Genomic DNA, 23,536 nt, shown 5'->3' with positions numbered 1-23,536 from the left:
GTATATTGCTGGCCAGACCATCGTGATCCAATTGCCAGCCGTTAAACCTTGGTGAGTTCTACTATTCTTGGACTCTCTTTAGTTCTAGGCTCCCCTTAACCCCGTTCGGGCGCCCAAGAGCCTGGACGGTCATCCTCGTGCGTGTTCCCCTAGATTTACCTTAATGTCACATTAAATGTCACTCTAATGTCACATTCAATGTTTGTGACCTTAATGTCACATTAAATATCACTTTAATGTCACATTAATGTCACATTTCCTTCCCCTTAAGAATCGGTTTCGTCCTCGAAAACGATACTTGGAAGGTCTAATGTGACATTAAAGTGATATTTAATGTGACATTAAGGTCACAAACATTGAATGTGACATTAAGGTAAATCTAGGGGAACACGCACGAGGATGACCGTCCGGGCTCTTTGGCGCCCGAACGGTGTTAAGGGGAGCCTAGAACTAAAGAGAGTCCAAGAATAGTAAGACTCACCAAGGTTTGACGGCTGGCAATCGGATCACGATGGTCTGGCCAGCAATATACTAGGCAAGGCTGGGAGGTGAAAGGAATCACTCGTGCTCACCCATCCCGACTGTTTTCTTCTGGCTTCATAGTCTTCTTCTGAGTCATTTGTCATTGGTATCAGAGCCTATGGATCAACGGACATGTTCTGTCATCCGGCAGGTCGCTTGTTACTCGCCAGGACGTCCGTCTTCCGTCAGGTCACTCGTCGCCCGCCAGGATGCCAGTCGCGTGAGGGTCGCCGCCATTCATTAATCGTCGAAGACCCTTTCGAAGTAGTTACGTGTGGTGTACCACGTCACGTAAGTGATACTTTGCGAAACGACTAACGTGAGGAAAAAACGACCCGGCGCAGGCGTGTGGCAAAACGACCCGGCGTGAGGCGAAAAGGGATTCGTTTCTGGTCAACGAAAGGCGAAATGTGCAAAGGCGTCAGCTGCGTCAACTGTGAGGCGAAATATAAAGAAGACTATGAAGCCAGAAGAAAACAGTCGGGATTAGTGAGCACGAGTGATTTCTTTCACCTCCCAGCCTTGCCTAGTATATTGTTGGCCAGACCATCGTGATCCGATTGCCAGCCGTCAAACCTTGGTGAGTCCTACTATTCTTGGACTCTCTTTAGTTCTAGGCTCCCCTTAACCCCGTTCGGGCGCCCAAGAGCCCGGACGGTCATCCTCGTGCGTGTTCCCCTAGATTTACCTTAATGTCACATTAAATGTCACGTTCAAAGTTTGTGACCTTAATGTCACATTAAATATCACTTTAATGTCACAATAAACCTCAAACAAAACAAAAAACCTACTTGCCAAGGAGATCAAATACCATCTTCAACCCCCTCACTTCCTACCTATCTCAAGCACCGGTTCGGGGAAACCCTTACTTTGATGCTCGATTCGAAGCGCGCAAGCGCTCAAGGCTTGAATCCGTTTGTCCCGGAAACGGAACCAAAATGTGGGAGCTTTCGCTCAACCACCGAGACCCACGGACCGCTTATTGTTCAAGCGTTCCAAGCCGAGCAGTAATGGCTACCTCTCACATAACCGATGCGCCAACCACATCTATGGATGTAGTGAGCTTACCTCCGTGCCGTTCGAGTTACCTCCTCTCCCGCGCACTCCGGTAACTCCACGATCCAAGTGCAAGCTTCAAGCAAGCTCGATCATCCCGCTCCAAGCTCCAAGCTCCATTGCCGCGAGTAAGACAAGAGAAGAGAAGAGAAGAGAATAAGAGAGGAGAAGATGGAGAGCTTCTCTACCCCACGTTCCCTCACCCTCACACACTCACCCCCTCACACTCTCACACTCCCTCTCTCAAGCACAAGCTCAAGCAAGCAAGCAAGAAGAAGAAGAAGAAGAAGAAGAAGAAGAGAGCTACTTTTGGCCACACACAAGAATGAGCTTCTCATTCACTTTTCAACTCTATATACAAAACCCTAAATCCCTTTTGGGCGGTCATCCCCTTTTCCATTTTTTACATGGCCGGGCGTAGCCTAGGCCCTTTTTCCCATTGTCCTTCTATCTCCCTAGCTTCCTTTCCACCGCCCATCTACATTTACAAATTGCACGCGCTCCTTGAATTAAACCATAATGCGCTTGCGCTCTTTTACAAAGGTTTTGCCTTGCGCTTTTCCTTGTGCGCCTTTCTCCCTTATTTAGGACTCTTCTCCTTATGCGTCTTGTCTTCTGTTTCTCTTTGCCTTGGCCTTTGTCTTTGTCTTCTGCTTTAGCTTTTCCGGATTTTCCACCTTCGTTTGTGTGAGGGTTAACCATTTCCCTTTGAGATCACAATTCCATGCTAGCCCAAGGCTTGGAGATCAGTCTCCGTACTACAAGAGAGAAGTGTAGATTTTTGAGTATTAATATAAAGACCAAATGCCAAAGCAAAAAGATTCCATGCCACCATTGCTCGATTAACATTAGAGTGATTAGCCTTAAGAAACATAAAAGAATCATCTGCCAAAGATTGACCCACAAGTTGAGTACCACTGGGAAGAGACACAAGTCAACTATCTCGCCTTGATCAGCCAACTTATCCAATAATGAGAGCATCGGGTGAGTGACCAAAGCAAACAGCTAAGGGTTGAGAGGGTAGCCTTGCCTAAGAGACCGAGATAAGGCAATTACTTTTGTGATCCCTCCATTAAGAGCAATACGGGCCATAGCTCCCTGACCAATAGTATCAACAAGAGAAACCATACGAGGCCCAAATCCCATTGTAGACAATAATTGCCTCAAAAAAGACCAACTAACATGATCAAATGCCTTCGCAATATCGAGCTGAAGCATAACTACTTGCTGTCCTCAAGCTTTAGCATAGTCAATTCCTAGTTGAACATTCAAGATGTTATGCATTCTATTCCAACCTTTATTGAAACCATATTGACGTGGATGAACCAGGTGCGGAAAAGCTTTCTGCAATTTGTTGGCAATGATTTGGAAGACAATTTTATATAATGAACCCATAACGGAAATAGGTCTCCATTGTTTCAAAGAGGTTGGAGAGGGAACCTTGGGTAACAACCGAATGACAGCAATCTTCGAGTCTAATGGCATGATACCAGAATTCCACACTTGTTGACATAGGCGAGTCAATGGGTCTTTAAGTTGCTGCACATTAGTTGAAGACAGCTCATTAGGAAGCCCATCCAAGCAAGGCTTTTCCTTCGGGGTAGGTGGGATAGCACTTCTTCCACTTCATCTTCTGAAATATCCGCCTCCATTAAATCCACCCACTCTGGTTTGTTGACTCGGTTGCGAACCAACTTGCAAATATATCGGCGAGCAGAGAGAACAGCATCAGAAATCTCTTGCGGACCCAACATGGACTTATAAAAGTCAACACACATATGAATGATGGAGGCCGGATCAGTCACCATAAGACCTTGTTCATCCATTAAATGCACAATATTTTCCCGTGCATATTTGTGGTGTAGGCGAGCAAAGAAATGATGGGATTCTGCAATTCAGCTCGTAAAGAGGAAGCATGCTGAATACCATACCGATGGGATAACTCTCGGACATTATTCCTAAAAATAGACCATGCGTCCCTCCCTCTAGATAGGACCTTCAAGCTAAAAGAAGCCATCAGGTTGCTGAACATATTCCAAAAACTGATTCTCCATTGTTTCAAAGAGGTTGGAGAGGGAACCTTGGGCAACAACCGAATGATAGCAATCTTCTAGTCTAATGGCATGATACCAGAATTCCACACTTGCTGACATAGGTGAGTCAATGGGTCTTTAAGTTGCTGCACATTAGCTGAAGACAGCTCATTAGGAAGCCCGTCCTGGCAAGGCTTTTCCTTTGGGGTAGGTGGGATAGCACTTCTTTCACTTCATCTTCTGAAATATCCGCCTCCATTAAATCCACCCATTCTGGTTTGTTGACCTGGTTGCGAACCAACTTGCAAATATATCGGCGAGCAGAGAGAACAACATCAAAAAAATTCTCTTGCGGACCCAACAAGGACTTATAAAAGTCAACGCACATATGAATGATGGAGGCCGGATTAGTCACCATAAGACCGTGTTCATCCATTAAACGCACAATATTTTCCCGGGCATATTTCTGGTGCAGGCGAGCAAAGAAATGATGGGATTCTGCAATTGAGCTCGTAAAGAGGAAGCATGCTGAATACCATATTGACGGGATAACTCTCGGACATTATTCCTAAAAATAGACCATGCGTCCCTCCCTCTAGATAGGACCTTCAATCTAAAAGAAGCCATTAGGTTGCTGAATATATTCCAAAAATTGATTCTGCTGCAGAAAAGATTGATTAAAACGAAGTGGCAACCGAGTAAGAAGAGCCTTAAATACATGAACACGCCTATGGGTCATTTCCAAGACCAAAGGGTAGTGATCTGATAAGACATGTTGTCGTTCCACCCACATGTCAATACTTGTAGGAAGAGAGGAATCACTTTGACAAATATATATCCGATCCAGTCTCTGGCCTAGGTGTTAGGATGTTGCAAAGATCGATAGGTATAACCAGATTGTGATGGATACATCTAGGACCACATGTGCTTCAAAGATCCAGCTGCAAGGGCATCCCAAGCCTGTCGCTCAGGACCATCCATAACTAAGTGCAGAGAAGTAGCCTGATCCCCAAATACACATGCATTAAAGTTGCCTATGAAAAAACCTTGACGAGCCATGGAAAGGCAGTGCAGGTTATCCCAAAGTTGACGATGTTCCCTTGTCGTGGAAGGAGCATACACACCCACCAACAACAAAACCTCTCCCTCATAAAGTATCTCCAGAATCACAAATCGACCCCAAGGGTCCTGAGAAACCAACAATGGTTGAAGGCAGGATTTGATAGCCAACATAACTTTAGATTTATATGAAGCTTGACCATTGAAAAAAAACTACAAAATCCTTAGAAACATAAGAGGATCCAACCAAAGCATGCTATTTACGCTTCACCACACAAAATACATTCCACCTTCTAGCAAACACAACTTTCCACAACCGATACTGCTTGCTGCCTGAAGAGATACCTTTCACATTCCACAAAGCAATTCTCATAATAAGTCAAAAATGAGAAAACTGTTGAACTAGTGCTTTTCCTTTCCCTTTTACATCTATAGCTTTAGCTGCCTCGAATCTTTCCATCTCGCTTCGGATTACATCTACAAGGTCTGTCCTTTGCAAACCAACAATCGAAACGAAAAACATCCCTAGGAGGCACAAGCCTCCCTTGCGCATTGAAGCGCAACGTAGAATTGGAATTCCTTTTATCATCCCCCACTGAAGCACGCGAAGATTGAGGGTTCACGTAAAATCCCTTACCTCTGCGTTGAAAGGTCCGAGTGATGGGGTGCGGTGATGGGGCAAGAGTCGAACGAGAAGCTTGTCTTGCTTTACGTCTAACCATTGATACCTAAGAATCTTCCCGAGAAGACACATTCCGGTCAACCGGAAGGGAAGTACGCTCAAGACCCACTTGAGAAACCTCCTTTTAACCTTCATCACATGACCATGTTGGGGAAGCATCTCAGGATCAGCTTGAGGCTGCTGAAGTACGTGGGGAGGATGGTGGTCTTGCATATCCATGTCTAGATCTATAGTTTGCTGCAAAACCCCCGGATTTTTGTCACATTCTGAAATGAAATGGCCCAATTGGCCACATCTGAAACAGTATTCTGCAAAAGTATCCCATTTCAACTCATAAACCAAGGTTTGCAGTCTTGGAACCTGAAATTTTTTTTTGGTCGGGCGAGGTTTTCGTGTATCCCAAAGCATGCATGCCCTATTCCGACTGCGGGAAGCTAGCCGAGGCTCTACCAACATGTCGCCTAAGGTTCTCAAGACCAAAGGGAGGAGTCTCCAAAGATGCGTAGGGAAATCAACCACCTTCACCCAAATAGGGCATGCTTGCCTCAATACCTCCTGAAACTCGGCCATGGACCTCCTAGGAACCATGTGAACAAGCTGCCCATCCCAAAACAAAGGGATGCGCTGCATGATGAAAGTCCGCACTTCCGAGGAGCAAAAAAGCACCTCAAAAAACCCCTTCGGACTATCATAAATCTCTTCAACAAGAGGGGCTTGCACATGCCCTGAAGCATCTTCTTGGCATTGTTGAACATTTACAAGCATAGACTGTAGCCATGTACAAATCCTGGTGATCAAGGGAGTCCATGTAAAGTAAAAGATGGCTGCCCTCTCATGGAAGGCAGCATTCTGCTGTAGAACCAATTCCGTTCCCATGACTGCATCTACATGATCCCCTTCTGGAAAAGAGTTAGCTTTACTCTCATTAACATGGACATAATCGGACATAAGATGATTGGCAATGGCCAGCATGAATTGAAGAGACCCATCAGGTTGTGGACCAGAAGCCTAAACCTCTGGCTGAGGCAAATTTGGGGGGCATAATAGCGGTTCTTCAATCGACATCTTTTGACGTTTACCTGTCTCATCCCCTTTTGTCACCTGCTTAGATTCCTCTGCCAATGAATCACTATTTGAATCCAATAGAACTTGGTCATTCCCGTTCCCTAAATGCTGGTCGAGAAAGGCCACATTGATACCATTTGTCTCCTGCAGATTATCCATCACTGAACTAGATGGTGAGCATGAACTGCTTTGTCTCCCCTGTTGCAAGCTTGCAAACCACAAGTCTCTCTCTCTCTCTCTCTCTCTCTCTTTGCAGGCCGGTGAGCACTCTGATCTAGGTAGGGTCGCAGTCACGCTTTGCTAGATTATGTCTCTCTGTCACTCTCGGCATAGCAGCGTGCACATTGTAGGCACCCAGGGGCACTAGACGCACATCTGATGGCTAGCGGGGCAGTGGATGCAGAATACCTAGATGTGATTGGTGTGATTAGGCGCTTCCTTTCTTTGACGAAGATAGTAGCTGGGTAGGGTTACTGCAGTGCGGTGCCTCTCCAGATATGGACAAGCATGATCACGAGGACAGTAGGACCGTTGAATTTGGTGGGCGCCTGCAACGTGGCGCAACGTTACAGGGTAGGAGATCGGCGCGTGGAGTCGTAGCTTTGTTTGACAGAGGTTGCGCAGGTCCACACGACGCCAATGACACGCAAGTCAAACGGGCGGCGCTAGGGCTTGGAGCACAGATGACGACATCGTTCTCTTCTCTCTCTCTCTCTCTCTCTCTCTCTCTCTCATAATAGGTAATTGTGTTAATCACAAAAAAGGTACATGATTACGAGATTACAAGATGTAGGATGGCTCTTGGCCATCGAGTATAAAGCTGATACAATAGACTTAATAGATACTCTTTGAAATATTACAATCAAAGTACAAAGGAAGTAGATGGACTAGAGGGGGATAGAAGAAATTGTAGTGTGCCAAGAAAGCAAATCTTGTCTAGGGAGGAAATCTGCCAACTCAATCAAGTCTCTCTTTTTTTTTTGTGAAGATAATTGAATTAAGTAGTAAATATTCACATCAGACCATCAGGTCAGCATTCTCTCTCTATCTTTTACTTTGTGTTACATCAGACCATCAGGTCTTCAGAGAAATTGATAAAAGACTATCAGGACTTTAAAATAAAGAAATCACACAAGAAGGACAGCTGGAGTAGAGCGAACAATAGCCAGCCAGGGAGCAGCAATGTCTGGAAGAATGAGGTCAGCTAATATCATAGAAGAAAATCTGCCATAGCACTAAACCTCGAACACGGGCCACGTGACCATGGATGCCCGAAACTAAGTCAAAAATGAAGGCATTCCAAGTACGCCAAATATGCCACAAGGCAGTCCATCCAAGGAAATGGAAAAGATAGGAATAGTCAGAATGCAAAGAAGACATAGAGTGCAGCTTTCCCATGATCCATGAATGGGCTGTTATCCGGTGCTGAGTTGCTGAGAACCACATGCGGGACATAAAACTCCAGATGTGTCGAGCAACCGGACAAGAGACAAAAAAATAAAGCAATGTTTCATCACATGTAGTACAGAATACACGACGACTAGCAGAGATCTTACCAGTACGCAACACCTCCAGTTGGAAGACCACCAATCAATAGTCTCCACAAGAAGACTTTATCCTGATAGGGAACCTTAGACTTCCAAAGCTGAATGAGACTTTCTTGCCACTTCTTTTTGCCATCCCTAATATGCCATAATTTATTCACCTTTGTAGTGACCCATCTCTTGGCCTCCACCATCTGATGATATATCTGGTTAGCAGACCTATTCTCGAAATTATCCGGAAGCACAAACATCCAATCACGCCATGGATACAATGGCTGTAGCACAGTCAAAGGAGAGAACCTGTGAAGTTTGACCCAATCAAGTCTCTCTCTTTTTTTTGGTAAAAGGTTATTGTATTAATTACGAAAAAATACAAGATTACTTGATTACAAGATAGTTGATGACACTAAGCCATCAGGTGAAGAAGTGCTCTCACTCTCTCTCTCTCTCTCTCTCTCTCTTTGTGTAATGGGTAATTTATATTAATTACGAAAAAAAGTACATGAAAAAAAGATTACAAAAGTGTAGTTTTCTCTCTCTCTCTCTCTCTCGACCTAAGTTGATCAAAGCTGAACCATGTGATTAGAGCAGACATACTAAGGTTAGATACAGAGAACACTTGGGTCCGACTTCCCCTCCCTCGATGGCATGAGGATGGCACACTACCAGACCCATTAGGTATCTGAGGGAGGTTTCATCACTTGATCCAATTACATGGATAAACACCTAGCTCATGGATTGCACACAGTTATTGGTCAGATCCGCAGCTCATTCCACCACCTGAGGATTGAGATAGGCAGATGGAGGGTATGCAAATAGAGAAACAAGTATGCCTGCTAGCAACAGAGAAACAGAGACAGAGGAACAATATATCTGTCGATGCACGGTATATTATGATATACAAGGCAGATATCATTGTCTATTTCTAGAGGGTTTTGGACCCTTGAGAGGAATCATGTAGTTTGAGGATCAGAGATGCTTGTGTTTCTTTCTCTTGGAGCTTCAAAGGCATAGAGTAGCTATCCTATAGAGTAGGCAGCCCCCATAGGTCAGCTCACATAGACAAAGAGTGGTCATTGGCTTTTTCGCTACTAGACAACCGAGTATGGCACATAACACTACTATTGCCACACAGCCTACAAGGGTGCATCATCATTGGACCTCATCTTCTGTATGTCCCTTTGGATAGAGTAGTGGCACTTAGCTGGTCTAGCATCCATGTCCACCTGGACGAAGGCCTAGACATCTACACCATAGACAAATTAGAGCCATCATTGAGCGCCATAGGAGACAGATGTCGAGATGTCTCAGCCATGGAGAGATACATCTTCTTAGAGGACAGACATCTCATTGATGGAGGGTATCCTTTTTCTACTTTTACTTTTAGATCATCCACATGTTTTCTGTTACGAGAACGTGAAATTTTGAGATGTTTTAATCTTCCTCATAACATTTGATTAATTTATTAATCAAATGTGCAAGGTTGTTTAAGCACATGTGATGAACATGACAGTTATTTCATGGTGATAGGCCAAGGATCCCGAGGATGCAATGGATGTCAAAGGAAAAAGTTGTGATAAGTTATGTCAACCGGGCTTTGGGGGTCAATTGGTGCGAGTTTTGACCTTGGGATAGGTATTTGGCCAATAAGTGTCGGTGGTGATACAAGGAACTAGTATTAATTGATGGATCAATGCCATTCTAAGGGTCAATAGAGATTGGGGACCACTCAAGGTTTCAAATGGCCTAGCCAATTTAATTATGGATGGGCATATTTACTTTTGGGTATGGTCAGAAGGACTAAAATTAATTTTCAGGTTTATTTAATTTGGAAAATTAATTAAATATTTGGATAATGCTGAAAAATGGGTTTAGAAGGTTGCCACTTGGCGAAAATGTCCATGTAAATTGAGAAAAAGTTTTTCAAGGCTGGGTCTCATCCATTCAGTTGGTTTATAGTTTGGGAGAGGGAGAGAGAGAGCTATTAGTGCATTTTTTGAAGAGCAATTTGCTGTAGAAGACAGCCATTTGGGGGCCTCGACATGCAGGGGACAGCAAGGAGGAACTTTCCAGGGGTTGGCAACAGCATTGTTGATCAAGTGATAGCATTTTGGAGGTGTCTGGAAGTAGGTGACTACATTAAATGCAGGCTGGAGCGGGCAGCAAGCAGATTTTAGGATTTTCTCGTGAAGAAAATGAGATTTTTCTCTCATCTTGACTTTCTCTTACCTACTCTAGTAATTTTCTCAAAATATCTTAGTATTTCTCAACCATTTGGAGCATATCTCAGCCATATTTGGTGGATAGCAGGAGGATTTCTGCTGTAAACCCTAAATTTCTGCAGAAATTAGGGTCTGACAGCCCACCTCAGGACGTGTGCCAATTAGTGAAGGCATCGTACACTAAATTCAGCACCTAAATTTTGTGTAATTGTTAGGGAGTTTAGATGCCAGCCCATTCATTGTAAATTGGGGCAGCATTTGGCTAGTTGGTGGTTTCATTAGAGTAAGTCTTGGGTGATAAATCAAGGGGCGATTGGTGCGAATTCATTGCTGATTGTTGCTAAAGCAAGGGGCTTTTTGGAATAGCAAAGGAGATTGTGAATGTTAGATTGTACTCATTTCATTAGCAATCGAGTTAAATAAATACCGAAAGGGGCACCAATCTTGGGGCCAATAGGGTATCTAATATCAAAGATTACTAAGGTAATTTGTGCATTTTAAGTTATGTTTAGTTGCTGACTGCTATAATTAAGTGCTTAATTAGGGAATCACCACCCCTTTCCAAGAAGATTGGTTTTATGGTTCCATTGCTAGGATACTAATCAATACCTTGATTTGGTGGGCATGAGGCACCTAATTACAAGCTAAACTTTGTGTTAGTGCTGATTTTTGCTCTAAGCTAAGAAATTACAGCAATATGTCTTCATACAGCGGCATGCAATCAAGCAACGATGATGCCTCTCAGTATGAAGATTCATATGGGAATGAAGAAAATGCAATGCCTGATCTTGGACAAGGCTTAGACCATGGGCAACAAGTTAAAAATATTGCTGTTGGGCAAGTTGTAGGGCCTTCGAGGCATAATGAGGCTGATGACCAGCAAAGTGAAGAGGAATTTGATAACCAGTTCAAGAATTGGATGAGGATAGCATCAAAATCTCTTTGCTGGATTGACAAAGGATCCTCAATTTACCCGATTTTTGAATGCTTCAAAGAAGGTTAGGAAAGGCAAGAAGAAGAAGACATCTTCGACACCTTTGGGACAACTATTTGAAGCTCCCAAAGATGCTAATGAAGCAAAATAGTTGGTACCTACGGGGCAATCGATGCAAATGCAAGGCCATCATGAAAGCATCAATCCAATGGATTTTGGATAGCCGGTCATGCATGCTATGATGGGGCAACTAGGATACTTTAGTGGAAGCATGATTTTTCATGCTATGGTTGGATAGGGATTGTATACGGGAATGTATGACACAAATCCCTATGGCATGCAACACAGCCAATGCATGGAATGCAAGGCTCAATGTATTCAAGTATGGTTGAAAATGTGCAAAACTTATATATGGCAGTATTGGTTTGATGCCTGGGGTGCAAAGTAGCATGTTTAGTACTGGATCTGCCTTCTTAAATGCTTTGGGGCTCAAGGAAAGAATGTTGGTTATGCAAATGCTTTGTTTGGTGTTGGTTTTGATGTAAATTCAGCAAGTGCACCCTTTGTGCAGCAGCCAGTGTATGAGAACTTGACACCCAAAGGGGTAGCAAAAGACCATGATGAGGGTGGAGAAGTAGTGAAGTTTGAGTCCTTTTTGGGTGCGGAAGATAGGCTGAAAGCTTTGACATTCAGCAGTTTGATACAGCCTATTCAGGGGGGAACTTCATCTAGTCCTCAAAGATTCGAAAGGTAGCCACTTTCTTGAAAGGGATTGCACTATAGTGGTGGTCTACTCTTTTGATGGAAGGTAGAGCACCGCTAACGTGGGTACAATTCAAGCAAATATTTGCATCGAATTAGTTGACTAGTACCTTTGAGGTGGACATCATGATAGCTTGGAATAAGTTGGAATAAGTTGGATGCTAAGGAATGTAAGAATTTTTTGCAATATAATAAGTTTTGGGATATATTGCTGCCTATTATTTCTTATCGGCCCGTATCCCTTCATGAGCAAGTGGAAAAATATGTTTGTGGGCTGCTCAAAGGAATCAAGGTTTTTTGCATTAAATCCACCGTGTCTAGCATGTCTTAGCTCATAGAGATTGCTGCTACAGCCGATGCTACGCTATATCGGAAGGATTCGGGCTTCCTAGAGAGTGGGAACAAGCCGAATAAAAAGTTGTTTAAGGTTGAGAAAAGTGACAGATCTGAAAATCAGCCAATAAAGAGGCCAAAACAGCAAAGAAAGGGCTTAAAAACATTGGGATAATGTAGAGAATTGATGGCTACAAATAAATGTTTTATTTGTGAATAGAAAGTCACATTTCAAGGGATTGTCGCAATATGTAGCAAGTTGGAAAATCAAAAAATCAAGGAGATTCTAAAGGAAATAAGTCCAAAATATTAGTAGGATTGAGGCATGATATTAGTGATGAGTCCAATGATGATACAACTAAGTTGTGTAGAGCATGGGACAAAATTAGGGATTAGTAATAATGATGCACGAGCCACTTCATCTCTGTTGACATGGTAGCCCGTCTAGGCATCGGCAAGGATGAGATGGAACCCATGGGGAAAGTTGGAATGGCATGTAAAGGCCATGCAGAGCCTATCATACTACTCTATTGAAAAGCTTCGGTTGCATATAGAGGGATATGTGGACAATGAAGAGTTCTTCATTGCTCCACTTGAGGGTTGTGATGTATTGCTTGGTATGCCTTGGTGTCACTGTATGCATGTAGTGATTGATTCTCATGTATGCATGTAGTGATTGATTCTCATGCAAAAAAGATTACCCTTCAGCATAAGGGAAAGGCACTCACACTTGCTGTAAAGTTGAAAGGTAAATCTGTCCCTGTTGTATCTGCAATTGTCATTTCTAAAGTGATGAAAAATCATCTTTCAATGTACTTGGTTTTTACTATGGATAATCATGATAATGAGAATGTTGGAAACATCTCCTCAAGTTAGAGAAGAGAAGGATTGCATATCATTTCTGAAAATGTATGCTGATTGCTTCTCTTAGTCATTTTTAAGGTAGCTATTGCTTGAAAGGCTAGAAGATCATAGCATAGATATTATCTCTAGAAGTAGCCCACCTAATAAGCCACGTTACAGAATCAGTGCAGCCCAACAAGAGGAGATTATGAGCTAGGTGATTGAGCTGTTAGAAAAAGGGCGGATTCAGCCCAGCTCATCTTTTTTTTATTTTCCAGTGCTTTTGGTGCAGTAAAAGGATGGTTCATGTTATATGTGCATTGATTATTGTGCTCTAAACAAGATCGCGATAAAGAATCGCTTTTCGATTTCTCAAATTGATGATGCCACCGATAGATTGTAGGGGATAGTCATATTCAGCCATATAGATTTGATAAATGTAGACCGGAGGATGTGCCTACACTTTCAAAACATCTTTTGGGCTATATGAGTTTCTTGTCATGGCTTTTAGGTTTTGGGCTTACAAATGCTCTTGCCACTTTCAATTGAATGATGGATCGCATTTTTAGGCCACATAGAGGATTTGTGGACACTTTCTTTGATGACATGATTGTCTATTCAAAGAATGAGGTATAGCATAGAAGACACTTGGACATTGTGTTTAATGAACTGTATGAGCATAGATTGGTTATCAATGACAAGAAAAGTGAATTCTTTTTGCTTGAAATCCACTTTTTGGGGTATATTGTATCGGCTGATGATATTCGCATGGACTCTGCAAAGGTTGAGGCAACCCGATCATTGTCACCTTTAAGAAAGGTGCATGAGATCTGCAACTTCTTGGGTTTAGGTTCTTACTACATGAAGTATGTATGCGGATTTGCTGAAATTGCATCTCCATTGCATGCTTTGTAGAAGAAGGATTTGCCATTTAGATGGATAGTAGTGAAAATTTCAGCATTTGAAAAGTTGAAGGAAAAGATGACTTTAGATCCTGTGCTTGTGTTGTCCGATCTAAGGAAGTCATTCGTAGTTCAGTGCGATGCATGTGGTAATAATATTGGGACTATTCTTATGCAGGGTGGCCGAGTTATGGCATATGAGAGTTGAATTCTCCACGATGCAGAAAAGAATTTGTAGGTCTATGAGAAAGAGCTCTTGTCTGTTATTCATGCACTGCCTATGTGGAAACATTATTTGTTGAGGGACTGATTTTATAGTGTAGACAGGCCATTAGACTTTGAGGTACTTTCTAACACAGATAAAGTTGTCAGAGAAGCATATGGGATGGGTATATTTTCTCTCTATGTTTCATTTTCAGATTGTACATATTGATGGTTAAAAGAATATTGTGGCTGATGCACTGTTACTTAAGCCACGGATTTCAGCCATCAACATGGTTTATCACATTGAGTTGGATGCTATGAAAGAGCAATAGATTGCTGATTCAAACTTTGCTAATATTTATGATCAACTTTGCAATGGCTAGAGGCATGAGTACTTTTTGCTAAGAGATGGATTTCTGATGGTGTATGGATGATTGTGTGTTACAAAGTAGTTAAGGCCTAGAGTTATCACTGAAAGTCATGCTCCTCCGTATATAGGACACATAATTATTGATGCCATAGTGAAGGTAGTGGAGCATTTCTTTTATTGGCCAGCTTTGAGGCATGATATAGAAGAGTTTGTCAGGACATGCATCATATGTTAGAAGGTAAAGCATGATAGGCAAGAGATTCCGGGTTTATTGCAGCCCTTGCCTATTCCAGATAGGCCTTGGCACATCATTGCAATGGACTTTATTTTTGAGCTTTCTTGGACAGTTATAGGAAGTGATGGGATATGGACTATCATTTGCAAGTCTAGCAAACAAGCCCATTTCATTCCGGTCAAGAAGAAGTAAAGGCTGATCATGTGGCATGATTGTTTTTGTAGCACATCTTTAAGTATTATGGTATACCAGAGTCGATTGTTAGTGATTGAGGCCAATTTATTTTGGAAGGAATTGTTTGAGAATATGCGTACCAATTAGACAAACCCTCTAGAGTTGAGTAGTTCATTGAAGACCAATCAGGCAAACCCTCTAGAGTTGAGTAGTTCGTTGACTGTGATGACAGACCAGTGGTAGTATGGCTTTGGGCTCGCCCTTGTCATTGCGGAGGGTTGCGACCACCCTGCTTTCTTTTTTGGGGGTTACTTGACAGGGATGCAGGGGTTTAATTCTTGGATTTTGGTTGTGTGCCTCTTGCCTTTGATCGGCACTTGTTGTCATAATGGCCACTCTTTTGAGAATATTGACAATACCTATTCTTTTAAGGTATCTTTTGCCATCCGAGTTTAAGTGTAGATTGGTTCGTTTCTTGGGATTCATTAGCCCTATTTTGATTTGAGTATTGTCTACCCTTGCCTTGTTGCCCCCTTTGAGAAGATGCAACTAAATCCCTCTCTATGGAAGACATGTTATGAAATTGATCGAATAACCATGCGTAATGCAACAGTTGACACTCAAACTCATAAAATGTGGGCATTTGAGGGTGTGAAATCACCTGCTGCTGCAGAAAATGGAAATATTTTCTTGGTAGCTTATTAAGGAACAAGGAAACTTGATCATCAAAGGACTTAGAAGCCCCAGTTGTTGAGAACTTAGCAAGGAGATGTCGATACTCAGGCAACTCGACTTTCAAGTCATCCTTTTCTGTGATTTTGAAATTTTGGATTTCATGATCCAAATTGATGCGAGCCGCATAACGGTCAGTTAAGTGTGCCCAATGCTCGGATGCTAAGTCGAAATATTGAAGTTGAGAGTGAAACTCAAGCAACAAGCCCTCCATAAGCTCAACAATAGTAGTGGAGGCATTATGAGCCTTCCAAGAGGAGATAACCTCGTATGGAACAAGAGTGGGGTCAGATCGTGGTTTCAACCCCCGCACTAAATCCCATAGTTTTTGAGAGTCTAAGACATGCCTCATCAAATTTGACAAAGTGGTGTAGTTTGACCCGTTGAAAAACGAGTCCTGCCATTAAATGCATGCTTGCTGCATGAGAAACTAGAATCTTGAGGTGTCTGGGAAGATGGATAGATGGAATAAGATGGAGGATAAGATGGTTGTGGTGGTGGTGGATAAGGAGGGGATAAAAGGTGGATAGGCAGAAATAGACTGTTGGTGTCCAATGAGTGCCGATTATTGCGAAGGTACTGAAATGGACATAGGTCCATGTGATATTGTAGGTGTAGATGGAGGCACGGGGACACGATAGCCTTGTCCAAATGTCAGCTGGGGCACTACAAAATGATCGGATGGTCCACTAGGTAATGCCATAGAGGCAATCTACGATACCAAACGATCCACACTCAAGTATGTTTGGGCTGCATTCCCAGAGGGATAGCTCAAAAGTGTGTGTGTGGGAGATCAAGCCTCCATCATAAGTACACCACCCGAAAATGGGTATGTAGAGGTCCTAAAGGCAGTGCTTAAATGTGCAGAACCCCTCGGTGTGGTGTGTGGTAGATAATGTGGTGTACTTAATGGAAGTGGAAAGCAAGGTGCAACAGAAGATAAGGGAGGGATGGATGTGAGCCCAAATGGATTTATGATGGATATGGGAAACATTGTAGATTCCTTTTCTCCATTAAATGCATTAGATAAAGATGTATCTACTCCATATTGACCATGAGAAATAAAGTCATTTGAAGCAAAAGGAAGGGTAGGAATACTTACAAGTTTTTCTTTTAGCTTCTTACCTAGTTTTGAGTTCATGAAGAAATATCTGCCTTTCTCATTACTTACAAACCAAAGCTTGTTTTGAAGAGTCGCTTCTTGATGAGCATCTCCCAATTGAACAGAAAAGACAGAATTAGTTGGCATAGAATCTGAATAATAGGGTTCGTACCTTGCATTGGAGAAAAGAAGTACTATAGAAGTGATATGCAATCCGAGCTAGGTTCCACTTGTAGATGGCCGGTCTGTAGTGGAGATTTCAAAGGTCCTGCAAGATCGTTAGTTCTGTGCACCAAATCTAAAGGAGAAAACTCAGGCTTATCTTCAACCTCTTGCTGAGCCTGATGCATAAGGATGAGATCATACCTAGTGGTAGAAATCTGATATGGTTTGTGGACTCCATGGTAGTTTGATGGTTCTCCAGCCATGTCAAATTGAGCAGTAGCAAGTTGGGAGGCCCACTCTTGATCGTTTTTGTCCATGTTTGGCTGTGGAGATTGGAACGGTGTTGTGAATGTGTTCAAAGTTATCTGACCCTTCTGTTATTTTTGCTTTCGCGAATGAGCTTTCCAATCAAAGGCCAAGGTTTCTCAGAGAGTACCTAGCTCTGATACCATGTCAAGAAATGCTCTAAACGCAGAAAGCACAAAACCAATCGTATGACAAAGTATAGATTGATAAACATAGAACACAGTTAGGGTTAGGGTTAGGGTAACTCAAAGACAATGAACACAATGAATAATAAAGTGAATGAATAATGAATATACAGTGCTCATGCAGCAAACACACTATACAGTGAATATTGAACCTCGAACTCTCATATATATGGGATCAAGGCAAAGGTTATGAGCTATAGAGTGTGTCGTAACCCGAATGGATCTTGAATCGCAGCAAAGGCAGCCTCCGAGTGTCGAACACCATTCATTAGGTCTGTTGTCAGTAGCACTATAGATGTTATACAACTTTTTGATGTCTGTATAGCAAGTTTATATGCATGGTTAGTTGTCAAAGAGACCTATCACCTATCGGTGACCTTAATAGGTTTATGTTTTTGTATGTTATATAACATAAAAAACTGTAAAACACTAAAATAATATGCTGTTTTGGCAACTTGTGATGGGTAGATGACAGTTGTAAGCTCGTGGGTTTGTGGAAAGCTCAGAACTCCTACAACTTTGGACAAAGAGATAAAAAAGGATGTAGAAGAGGTAAAGTATCATCATAAGCAATTTCAACTTTCAAGAAAACAGGATAATGCAAATTTCTGATCCTACCCAACCTTAGAACTTTTAACCACACTGAATGGAAAAACTCTTAAGTATCTGCTATGGTATGGTCTTACTTGCTGTTTAATATGCTTCTGCTAAGACAATTGTCTGTCTTCATTGTCCAGAGGCTTTTTGCAAGTGTATGTCTCAACACAAGTGGTCATGTTGGAATAACTTCAGTATGCTTCTTGCTTCAAGCTTGTAAAAACTAGAAATGATGAACCAATTTCTTTCCTATTTCATTACATTATTTGCAACGTAGAAATCAGCCATATTTTTGTAGCAACCGCAATTTAACTGTGTATTTAAGGATCAGTTCACACTGATAGTACATGATGCATTTCAAACAGCAAGGTAACATGGGTTACTCCAGTCTCTTGGAGAGTTTAGGCTGAATTGGGCCAAGATTATTGCTCATTAGTTTAGTTACAAGTTAATGGCCAAAATCTTTTCCTCAGAAACAGCCCTAAAAGGGCCAAAATGAGCTTTAAAGAGTCCTTGTCATGTGGTCGTACACCTGCCCAATCATATACAATGGGGCCAAGCTGTGAACCACACATTGTCACAATTATTGACTCCTCAGAGTCACATCTATATCATAATGTTGTATTTGCAGCCTCCTTGCCAGCCTCTATCTCATCACGACAATTTCTGCTGCCTTCATTGACTGCTGCTGCTGTTGGTGATGTGTTTACCTTCTGCCACATCATCATGTAGCCCAGGTATAGTTATCTCAGCGAAAAATCATGCATGTTTGGAGTCCGGTTTGTGTCGGAACTGTGGTGAGATCAAGAGAGGTTGGCTGAGAAAGAGAATGTGTGGCTACATCAGCAGAAGAGCATGCACTTACTTAGTAACATGGCAATGTGAAACAGTCCGGTTTGTGTCGGAACTGTGGTGAGATCAAGAGAGGTTGGCTGAGAAAGAGAATGTGTGGCTACATCAGCAGAAGAGCATGCACTTACTTAGTAACATGGCAATGTGAAACATAAATAAGAGCAATGATGACAAATGCAAAACAACTCAATAAAATGAAAGTCACAGTTACCAAAGTGAGTCACCAAGAACACTCTCAACAAGTTGGAGCCAAGACTGAAGAACCAATCAAGAGTGAGTGAGGAAAGATTGTAGAATCATATATATGGGGGTGGCTGTATATAGAGTACAAGTGGTACAAGACGCTAGGGAGTCAGCATGCATGAGAGACTGAAGGATTCACTATGAATTCCTCACTAGAGGAACCTCAAAAGTGATTTATAGAGTAGCATACATATTTCAAACACCCCCACTTAACAAAAACATTCTGACTACAGTCTCCGTTGACAGGAGCTTTGTGCCAAATCAGCCTTAAACAACATTGAGAATAGGTGGACAGTGTTCTCTCTATCCCCATAACTGCCTTTTGGACTCAAAAAGTGGGCATCTTGTCACTTGTGGAAGGAGTTGTTCCAAGTTGATTTGCCTTGTGGCTTGATGGATTAGATCTCTAGTCTCAAAGATTTGTATGGTGCACATGAGATGGTGGGGCTGGCGACAGATGTCTATAGGAGGCTACTCTAGCAAGAGTATCTCTCACTATAGGTCTTGGTGGGGAAAGGTGTAGTGTGTTTGGAAGATGGGCCACTTGCTTTATTTTGCCCTTCATAGCACAAGGGTGGTTTTTTACTTTCTAGGGTCAAGAGAGCCAGAATTGCCTTGAGGATGCCCGTTTAAACCTTCTTTTCTCACCTTCCCAAAGGAGGTGAAGGAGCCCATCTTGGTAGCATTCCATGAGAGCTTCAGCCTGAGGAGTAAAAAAAGGGGGTTTGGGTGAACCTCATAGGAACTTAGCTAGTGGCAATCCATAACTCACAAGAGTTAGGCCTTATTTGGCAAGCTTGTGGTGAGAGGCGACCCATGGGTGTTTGGAGGAGATTGATTGACATCCAATCATTTAAAATGGACAAGTGAAGATGAAGATGGCTTATAGCTTAGTTAGTGCATGCACATTCAACAGAATGCATGCACCGCACACCCCTCCCCCCCCACCCCGCCGCCCCAAAAAAAAGAGAAAAAAAAGGTATTGAGATCTCATTGAGAGAGCCTGAACCTATGTGATGTAGCTCTGGTGCTGCTAGTGTTGCTGAGAGCCCTTTAACTCTGTTCCAGCTCTGCTAGTGAGGGCAGGTATTCTCATGTCTTGTTCGTCAATAGATTACCTATCTTTTTAAAAACATTTATGAAAAAAAGAAATTGCTTAGATCTTTAAGGAGCCATGTAAAACGAAACTAAAAGATCTTCAGGCCTTGGAGGACTGACATACTTGGTTGGCTTCATTTTTGGCTTATAAACGGCACTTATTCCCCCATTCAACTTTAGTCCACTTGTTCTGTTCACTTCCAATTGTAGAACTTCACTGGTTGCTTACTGAGTAACAGTTGTAGATATGTATCATAGCCTTTTTGTCCTACATTCTTACGCAAGTGTTTCTTGTCATGTCAACTAACACATTCAGCTTGTTCTGATTATGCGGCTTTTACACACAGTCTCTATCTTCCTTATCTCACTTCTCGGCCCATCTAGATACCGACATCCAGGCATGATTGCAACGAAGAGAGGCTGGTTTTCAGCTGTTATCTGGGACTTAGTCTCTACGGTCTTAAGGCTGGACAGCATGTAGCTGCTCAGCAGTAGACGTGAAGAACATGCAGTCAGGGAAAAGCCCTTAATGACAATTTTACTTTCTGAAATATGCTTCAATCTACAATATTTGCATCACTAGAAGTTTGTGCATGAGATGGAGAGAAGACACTTTTCTTCACACAGGATTCTGGTAGGAGTTACATATGCTTTGATGTCACAGATAACCTGATTGGGTATTCATTCAGCCCTTGCATTAGACTTCTTTATGCATATTTAATGTGTCATCGAAGTGCTATGTTGGGCTGGCTTAATAATCTTGACTCATGAAGTTTTTTATGAGGTGTTAACTAGTAGAGTTTCCTTTTCCTTGAAAAAGAAAGGAACTCTTCGTCCCAGTTACTATCATACACATTGCATCATATAGCTTTTGTTCAGTTATACTTAACAATGCTTTCTCCTTATAGAGAAAGCCATTCGGAAACCAGTGATTAGTAATAATTGTACATGGTGCAACAAGCAACTTATAGCTCCTAGCCAGTCACGAAAAAGCTGACTGTACACCATTGCAGTTAAAGTTGTTCACTTCACTTCTTGAGTCAGGTTTATGTTTCTTAGAGTCTCATACTAATCTAATCTTTCTGGTGTTATATATTTTAGGAAGGGATTCTTGAAGTTTCAGGGAGCCCAACAGAAGTCGCTTGTTTAAATTGGGCAGTGAAGGTTAGAAAGACTCTTCTCTTTTTGTTGTTTTTGAGATTTTTTGCACATATGGCTGCTTTAAGGTCAAATTATGAATTGGAAACCAAGCTCTTTTTCTCTTTGCCACTCACAATAGTTTCCACTTGTATCACCTTTTTTCCCTGATCTAGATCACCTTTTTGTCTAATGTTCTAGCTTGGAGCTGTGTTTGACGATATTCATAAAGAAAATACAATAATCTGTGTAGACACATTCAACTCCACAAAAAAACGCATGGGTGTTGTAATTCAGGTGCTCAAAGTTTCCCTGTTTAGCCCTTAGTTCTGTTGTCAAAGTAGTTTGCTAAACTTTTATTGACTCTTTGCAATGGACTGCTGAAACTCCATTTCAGGAAAAGAATGGAACTGTTTGGGTATATTGGAAAGGTGCTTCTGAGGTTTTGTTGAAACAATGCACTAGATACATTGATGCTGAGGGAAATCATTTTGATCTTACATCTGAAAAGGTATAAATTCATTACTAAGGCTGTGTGTAGTGTGCCTCTAACATGAAAGTCCTCACAAGATTGATTCTACACAAAAGCCACTTCTAGTGTGTTATGTTGGGTGACTCACGCCTATACTCACAGAGGAGTGTTGTTGATCCTTAGTAGGACACTAGGGCACTTTTTACTCTCCTTATGAGAGGTTTTTCCCCCTAGTTTTATTCTCCTTTATTTTATGTGCTTATGTTACACAGTTCGAGCACTTATCATGTTTTATACCTTTCAAGTGTGAATGCACATTAACAACCCTAAGGTTTAAGGCTTGTACTTTGTACTTTCACATTACACTCTTTTGGTTATTGCATTGGGAGTCATGTCTTCACTCTCACACTCTCTTCACTGTCAACTATTTACTCTGAGTTGAGCTTTGATCTGTCCTTTGTCACATTTGGTATCAAAGCTGAGTTCAACTCAGTCTCTTCTCGGAGCTCACGACCACCTCCCCAGCTCTAGCTTCAGTTTGGTGAGCTGCTGCCTTTGTCTGCAGCAGCTGTCTGCACTGCAACTAGTTCGACCACTAGGTCCGCCAGCAGCCACCATTGCTACCACTAGGTCCACTAGCAGCCACCAGCGCCACCAGCATTGGTCTGTAGTCTCACACCAGGTGGGAAAACCTGGAAGGTCCTTTTGCAAGAGGGTCTCTAGGAGTGTAGACCGAGGCTTGGTGGGGGTTGGAGGCCATCCTTGAGATGGATCTTCACAACTGCCTAGATTATGCCACCTAGATCTTCCTTCCTCCTCAGTTTACTTCGAGTGTGGCAAGGCCTTCGCAAGGCCCTAGTTCAGAGGCCCCTGGGATGCGAGGAAGAGATAGACGACCAACCAGTGGTCTGGAACCACCAGGTCAGAGATCGGGATGGGATACAGATAGGTGAGCGATCCCATATCTAGTGGGCTAGCTGGGAGGTTGGCCCTGCTTATACTATCAGGACGTGGAGGGAGGTGTACAGGATGGTGGATCAGGAGGTGTTGTAGTGGGCATCAGGATGTCAGGGAGGTGCTGAGCTGAGGAGGAGGGAGATTGACTTAGTGATCTCTTAGGAGTGGCTAGATCCCTCGATCTAAGAGCCGGTGGAGCATGGGGAGGTGTGGGCTGCTAGATTCTCACCGGCAGGTATCCCTTACATGTGGCAGGTAGAGGGGTGGTGCCCGCTGCGGGACTTTCTTTACGGTGCAGGATGGGGGGTGTTTGGCTCTTAATAGAGGACATTAGGATGAGGAGATTGCTGTCTTTTCCTAGAGGAGGATTTGTGTGGTTGAACTCTAGGGGAAGACCTGGTGACTGGACCCTTATGTGCCCTGGGAGAAGTTTCAGGAGTGGCACCTTTGGATATGAGAGAGCAGGCCACTTGATGAGTTGGAGTGGGATCCTGGAGAGTGGCTATGGCCGGCCACTGCGGTCGTGAAGAAGCCTTTGAGGTTCTTGGAGTACACAGTTAGGATTGGTAGACATGTACTGATATAGGAAGACATGGATTGTGGGTGCCTTTGCGCAGCAAATAGTGGGCGGAGCATAGCATCATGGTTGCCTTTCGTCGGACCTTCTGGCATCGCCTGTGGGACAGCTGGAGGTTGAGGAGGGTGTCGTATTTCCTTTGGCTTTTGGCACATGGGGGTTTGGCTGTTGGG

The 23,536-nt window shown here is 42.7% G+C and overlaps 1 protein-coding gene across 10 annotated transcripts in view; it reads left to right on the top strand.

Moving 5' to 3' along the window:
* LOC148029206 (calcium-transporting ATPase 4, plasma membrane-type-like) overlaps positions 1-23,536 on the top strand; it is a 235,347-nt gene that overhangs the window by 113,142 nt on the left and 98,669 nt on the right. For 8 of the 10 annotated variants that reach the window (XR_015692390.1, XM_087687972.1, XM_087687970.1 and 5 more), the window contains 5 exons: positions 17,899-17,982; positions 18,168-18,221; positions 21,322-21,384; positions 21,559-21,654; positions 21,755-21,868. Coding sequence is in view for 9 of the 10 variants with exons in the window: in XM_087687972.1 (XP_087544098.1) it covers positions 17,899-17,982; positions 18,168-18,221; positions 21,322-21,384; positions 21,559-21,654; positions 21,755-21,868 (411 nt within the window). In the remaining variant the exon portion in view is untranslated. The remainder of the gene's footprint in view (positions 1-17,898; positions 17,983-18,167; positions 18,222-21,321; positions 21,385-21,558; positions 21,655-21,754; positions 21,869-23,536) is intronic. The other 2 variants (XM_087687969.1, XM_087687971.1) reach the window with 2 other exon arrangements.

Source organism: Lygodium microphyllum, chromosome 11 (genome assembly GCF_053477565.2).
Source record: "Lygodium microphyllum isolate KBCC chromosome 11, Lygodium_microphyllum_v1.1.10, whole genome shotgun sequence".
Lineage (NCBI taxonomy): Eukaryota > Viridiplantae > Streptophyta > Polypodiopsida > Schizaeales > Lygodiaceae > Lygodium > Lygodium microphyllum.
Note: the sequence above shows the minus strand (reverse complement) of the source record. Positions and strands in the feature narration are given on the sequence as shown.